Source organism: Pollicipes pollicipes, unplaced genomic scaffold (genome assembly GCF_011947565.3).
Source record: "Pollicipes pollicipes isolate AB1234 unplaced genomic scaffold, Ppol_2.1 Scaffold_5724;HRSCAF=6776_pilon_pilon_pilon, whole genome shotgun sequence".
Classification (NCBI taxonomy): domain Eukaryota; kingdom Metazoa; phylum Arthropoda; class Thecostraca; order Pollicipedomorpha; family Pollicipedidae; genus Pollicipes; species Pollicipes pollicipes.
The window spans coordinates 294,516-300,748 of NW_023596746.1; the positions used below are offsets into that span (position 1 = coordinate 294,516).

Sequence of the window (6,233 nt, forward strand, 5' to 3'; positions counted from 1 at the left end):
CCACCCCCCTGCAGCGGACACGGAGAACCGCCGATCAGCGACACAGGGCGCCGAGAGTGCGCCCTGGAGCACCCCTGGACAACAGCCGCGATGCCACCGAGCTCAGGGATTTTCGTTGATCGACAGGCATTGAAATTCCGAGCTGCAAAGTCACCAAACACTCAGAGACGCTGTAGGGGTATTTGCCCTCGGTGCCGGCGAAGTAAAGTCCGACGAATGCCTTTGCTGATATTGAGGTGTGTTCAAGCTCTTCTCGGCAACGCAAAGCACTGGTTCGTTGGGTCATCTCAGACAGAGCACACCGAATGTGCATCCGAACAAATGTGTACATTTGCCGACAGAGTTGGCATTTGTGTGCATGATGAGGGAGATACTTTCCAGGCAAATTGCCTACCAAATTTCGACGTTAATCATCCCTCAGCACACAGCACGCGGCATGTTATAGGGAAACGTCAGACGTCTTCACGCGACAATCGGAAGGTCTGCCATCGAATAATAACACACATTGCCATTCGATGTCGCAAAAACCCATAATGGCCGACAGAAAGGTGTCCAGAGTAGTTTCCAAATTACTCCACCGCTCTTTTGCTTATTTCTATTCTAAGGTCAGAATCGCAGAACGTAACAATGTGTTCTCATGAAATCCATCAATGCCGAAAAATAATACCAACCCAAACCTGTCATCTCGAGACTTAAGCTCTCGAGGAAAATTAACGTCAAAGCCCACAATCCGTAATCCTAAGCTGCGCTGCAAAAGCCAGACAGACTGCGCCGATAGAGAAGGTATTTCCTATTCCTCGTTGATGTCATTAAAAACACATCATATGTTCACAAACCAGCGGCGTAGCTCACCTACCACACAACACTCTGCACCTGTAGTCAGCACAGGCAGCTATACCTCAGCACGTATACAAATATATTGCGTGGCGTGGTATCGGCGTGGTGGAAAGAGGCATGTCGACAAACGCAAGGCACGTTATTATACCCTGGAAGTTCACTGCCGCGGAAATCCGCGCACGCCGAGCTCATGTGCTGTATCTACACTGCAACATGCACACCCGTCGTGAGCGTGCATGGACGCATGATACACGATGAGCCACATACCAGTGCAACTGCGAACTGAGTAAAAGCACACAAGCAGTTCCAACCATTTCTATTTTGCGCCCGGCCTTTAAACTACGGAGTCGGTGGCAGCGAAGCAGCCCATCTCCGCGGCCGACAGGAGCACGCAGGAAGGCCGGCGCGCGCGGGCTACGCCGCCACGCACGCCCGGCTCGGGGGCCAGCGGTCCACGGCCGCCTCTCTCACCTTGGTGCGGCCCAGCTTGGGGAAGTTGCGGTGCCGGTTGATTTTGAGTGTGCGGAACAGCTTGCCGAGGCGGCCACGCTTCTTGGCGGCCGGGCTGACCGCGCCGCCGCTGCCGCTGCTGCCGAACGTCCGCCAGCCAGCCGCACCGTCTGCTGACGACAGCCGGCACGGTCAGTAGGGCTCCAGCAGGCAGCACCCCTACACAGCCGGCACGGTCAGCAGGGGCCGGCACGAAGCACCCCTACACAGCCGGCACGGTCAGCAGGGGCCGGCACGCAGCATCCCTACACAGCCGGCACGGTCAGCAGGGGCCGGCACGCAGCACCCCCACACAACCGGCACGGTCAGCAGGGGCCGGCACGAAGCACCCCTACACAGCCGGCACGGTCAGCAGGGGCCGGCACGCAGCATCCCTACACAGCCGGCACGGTCAGCAGGGGCCGGCACGAAGCACCCCTACACAGCCGGCACGGTCAGCAGGGGCCGGCACGCAGCACCCCTACACAGCCGGCACGGTCAGCAGGGGCCGGCACGCAGCACCCCCACACAACCGGCACGGTCAGCAGGGGCCGGCACGCAGCACCCCTACACAGCCGGCACGGTCAGCAGGGGCCGGCACGAAGCACCCCTACACAGCCGGCACGGTCAGCAGGGGCCGGCACGCAGCACCCCTACACAGCCGGCACGGTCAGCAGGGGCCGGCACGCAGCACCCCTACACAGCCGGCACGGTCAGCAGGGGCCGGCACGCAGCACCCCTACACAGCCGGCACGGTCGGCAGGGGCCGGCACGCAGCACCCCTACACAGCCGGCGCGGTCAGCAGGGCTCCGGCACGCAGCACCCCCACACAACCGGCACGGTCAGCAGGGCTCCGGCACGCAGCACCCCTACACAACCGGCACGGTCAGCAGGGCTCCAGCACGCAGCGCCCCTACACAACCGGCACGGTCAGCAGGGCTCCGGCACGCAGCACCCCTACACAACCGGCACGGTCGGCAGAGTCCCGGGACGCAGGGTCCCTACACAGCCGGCACGGTCAGTAGGACCCCGGGGGCGCAGCGCCCCTACACAGACAGGCAAGTCACGAAACGGCGTGACATTGCGGGTTCGGCGGCAGGGGCGAGCAGCGGCACACTGTGACGCCAGCTGACCGCGCACACGCAGGGGGCTAGTCCGCCGAGGTGACTGAGAAAACCGCGCCACAGCATGCACCATATCGCAAAAATGCGCATTGCTGGCAACACATGGGAGATACCATGCCTAAACTAGCGCCGCTGTCATCCCCCACCCGCCTCCGGCCCCGGTAATGCGGCCACCCTCTCCGCTTGTTACACCGCCTCCGGCCCCGGTAATGCGGTCACTCTCCGCTCGTTACACCGCCGCCGGCACGAGCGGGCCCGCGGCGGCGTGAGCAGCCTGGATGACAGCCCGTCAGCCCGCTGGGCTCGGCCGGTGGCGCCATCTCACCTGCAGCGCAGTCCTGGGGCACGGCGTAGGAGGGAGAGCCGGAGCGCAGCCTGTCGGCACACAAGCGCATGCGCACTGAGGCCTCTGGTAATAGACGGGGCGGTCGGACGCGCTAAACGCTGCTCGTCAGCCACGACTGTCCTCGCATCGCACCATCTGTCGCGTGACCATTCCCTTATACTTTTCTATTCCCGTACTCCGTCTCTTGTTCCAAATACAGGCTGTACATTACTGAATGATTTTCTCATTGAAGAGGATCTCTACTGCAACTTTGTGCCGTTTATTCGTCTGCTTCACTTCATCATGTTTGTTAGTCACTAAAACACCCTTTTGTGTCCAAATATCTTGCGCCGATCCGGATTCCTTCTTTAGCGTTACAGTGACCGCAGCATGCCCTTTTCATTTGGAACGGTTTTCAAGCAAAATTAGACTCCGGCATCTTACCGGGCTGCTTTTTCCTGCACATGTCCGCTCGAATGGCCCGCACACAAAGACTGCTGGAGGTTCCCAGCACAAGGGAAAACATCGTGATATCCGGATAGTTCTGTAGGTCACGACAGCTGATAAACACTTTTTATAATGCGGCGCCTTGGAAGCTGACCTACATGCTGATTTTTTATCACTTTCAGAAGCAGTGTGACCAGATTCAAAGCCTCAAAGCAATGACTTTCATCGCGTGCTAATATGTGCGTTTGTCAGTCTCATAAACGTTCGTCTTACGGAGGCGCAATGAGCATCTTATGATTGCGTGTTGTACAGGGCGCATTTATCGCTGCGTCTTGCTCCGACTCGGAGCCAAGCTCGGCTGTGCCCGGCTCAGGCACTAACCCCTGTCGGCGCGCGTGCTGCTGGCTCAGCACCCGGCTGTCGTACACGCCGTAGCCGAAGCCGTATATTTCGTCTTCGTCGTTGTCGCTCAGACAGCTGGACGGCTGGAACGGGGACCCGGCTGTCACACTCAGATGTCGCGCAACAGACATGCACATCCATATAACCCACAACGTATTTTTCCCCGGTGCGCTACACTCGAAGAGATCCCCTACGAAGCGATGGGGAGCATCACCGGCGCCAGCAGCCACAAACCATGGCACACTACCTGATCTGTGTAACGAATATAAGGTTATAGAGGGTTATTATGGTAGTTTTTATCACGCATGCTAAAACAAGCTTGCACTAAACGCTTTGCAGAAAAGGAAGAAAGGTAACAGTTGTGGATGAATGAGCGAGAGAACGAATAAAAAATGCATGCAAGAATGAGTGAGTTAATGAACTGATTTGTAACAGAGATGAATCAATAAAATTCCATGCCATAACCTTAAGCGTCTACAGTACCTGCTTACAAGGGCCTGGCCCGAGACTTTGTTCTGATGACCTTCCCATCGGCTGTGATTTCCCCCAATGACCCGTACCAAATGAAATATTGCATTGAATAACAGTCAGCCTGCATTGCATTCCAGTCATGTCAAAAGCCAAACGTGTACCCCGACAGTGTATGACAGTTTACCAAAACGGACCACAGTCACGGGGCAGTGTCTAGCAAATCGAAAACAAAATGGTGAAAATCCGCGCATAAGCAGCTTTTCGCCCCTCTTGATCTCTTGATTTCGCCTCTCTTGAAGCTTCTTGATGAGAAGCTTCACTTTAGGACGTCCACGGAATTCCTGCACTTGCAAAATCTTGATAATGACCCCTCGCTCAGCAGGCCCACCCGACCCCGAGCACGGCAGACCCATCCTGACCCCGAGACCGGCAGACCCATCCTGACCTCGAGCACAGCAGGCCCACCCTGACCCCCAGACCGGCAGACCCATCCCGACCCCGAGACCGGCAGACCCATCCCGACCCCGAGCCCAGCAGGCCCATCCTGACCCCGAGACCGGCAGACCCATCCTGACCTCGAGCCCAGCAGGCCCATGCTAACCCCGAGCCGGGCAGGCCTATCTCGATGGCCGCTGACTGCCCGTCAGCCGGCGAGCGGCCCCCGAGGCGACGGCCGCGGCCCGACACCACTCACCAGGTACTGGCCCGGCTGGTAGATGGGCTGCGCCGACTGCGTCAGGTCGGGCTGCTGCTGCTGCTGGGGCGGCGGCGGCGGCGGCGGAGGCGCCATCAGCGGGGGCGCGCCCGCGCCGCCGCGCACCTCGCCGTCCAACACCTGCTGCCACGCCTGCTGGCGCAGCACGTCCAGCTGCTGCAGCACGTCCTGGTAGTGCGTCTGCACGTCGTCGGCGTAGCGCGACGCCAGCCCGTTCAGATAGCCGGTCTGGCCGTCCTGGCGGACACGGGCGCCAGGTCAGCGCGTCACGAGCGCGTAACACCACTCCGACTCGGGGGGCGGACTGCTGGCAGTTTAGCCGCCGCCGGGGCCACTCACTGGCGGGCGCTTCTCCCCATTCGACAGCCAGGGGTCAGTGGTATACACCATTATAACGTTGAACGATGTGATATAGAGAGAGAGAGCACGATTTCGACACAAACACAAGTGATGCACATGTGTACAAACCATGCACACACAGGCACTCAATAAGCATGTGTGTAAAGCGGGAGCACTTCATAACCATTATCGCTAAAGAGGGATGTTTCATGGAACACATGACACGAGAAAAAACGACACGCAAATTCTATAATGAATTTGACTGGCTGGCACATACCTTTGTCGAGTACGGCGAGTTGTACAGCTTTATGCCGTCAATCACCAGCTTGTTTTGAAGCATTGTCTCAGTTTCTGAGATGGCAGTCTCTTCAGTTCGGGCAGAGGCGCCTTTGGTTCTGGCGGGCTGCCACACGTACTGATGCTCTCGGAATTTGTAGCGCAGGAGTGACATATCTTCTGAGGGATGTACTTTGATGCATGGTATGTGGGCATTCTCCTGTTTTTCTCGACGACACATTTGCATTCACCAGACTTCAAGACTTCTTCCACGGTAAAATAAACTGCAGTTGCCCCTTCTTCGCGTAACTTTCTGACGGCTTCAAGGATTTTGAACCTATGTGTCGGATTGAACACACCAACTGCATCAAGGTCTTGTTCCCCGATTTGTTTGCATATTTCCAGTTCGTCGTATCCATTGTCCAGAAATGATTCCGAGTACTGGCCCAGAAAGAGCGTTCTGAGCCAGTTCTCCACCGTTGGTCGATCCATTTCCATCGTGTCACGTTACTTCTGTACTACACAGACGGATATCCGAATGCATAACGTTCACATATCAACACGCACATTCATCAGCTTCTTTGAGTGCTTCACGTTTTCTTATGGAACAGTGCACGGTAATATCGTTACCAAAATCTTTCGATCTTCTCCAGTGTACGACCACTGCAAGGGAAAGGTGCATGTAAGGTCCGACACGAACAAGCATAGCAGCACAAATAATACATGCCCATTGCTTTGGGCAGGGCATATTCGAGCTTTGCAATACACTTAGTCTTACCCTGTTAAGTCTTCAGTCATCATTTGCCA

At 57.1% G+C, this 6,233-nt stretch overlaps 1 protein-coding gene across 1 annotated transcript; it reads right to left on the reverse strand.

Moving 5' to 3' along the window:
• Positions 1-1,251: 1,251 nt before the first annotated feature.
• Positions 1,252-5,490, reverse strand: LOC119102256 (uncharacterized). The gene is made up of 5 exons (XM_037225626.1): positions 5,428-5,490; positions 4,791-5,048; positions 3,605-3,708; positions 2,777-2,826; positions 1,252-1,457 (listed from the first exon to the last, which is right to left on the reverse strand). Exons 1-5 carry the CDS (start codon positions 5,488-5,490, stop codon positions 1,252-1,254), a joined length of 681 nt encoding a protein of 226 aa, XP_037081521.1.
• Positions 5,491-6,233: the final 743 nt, after the last annotated feature.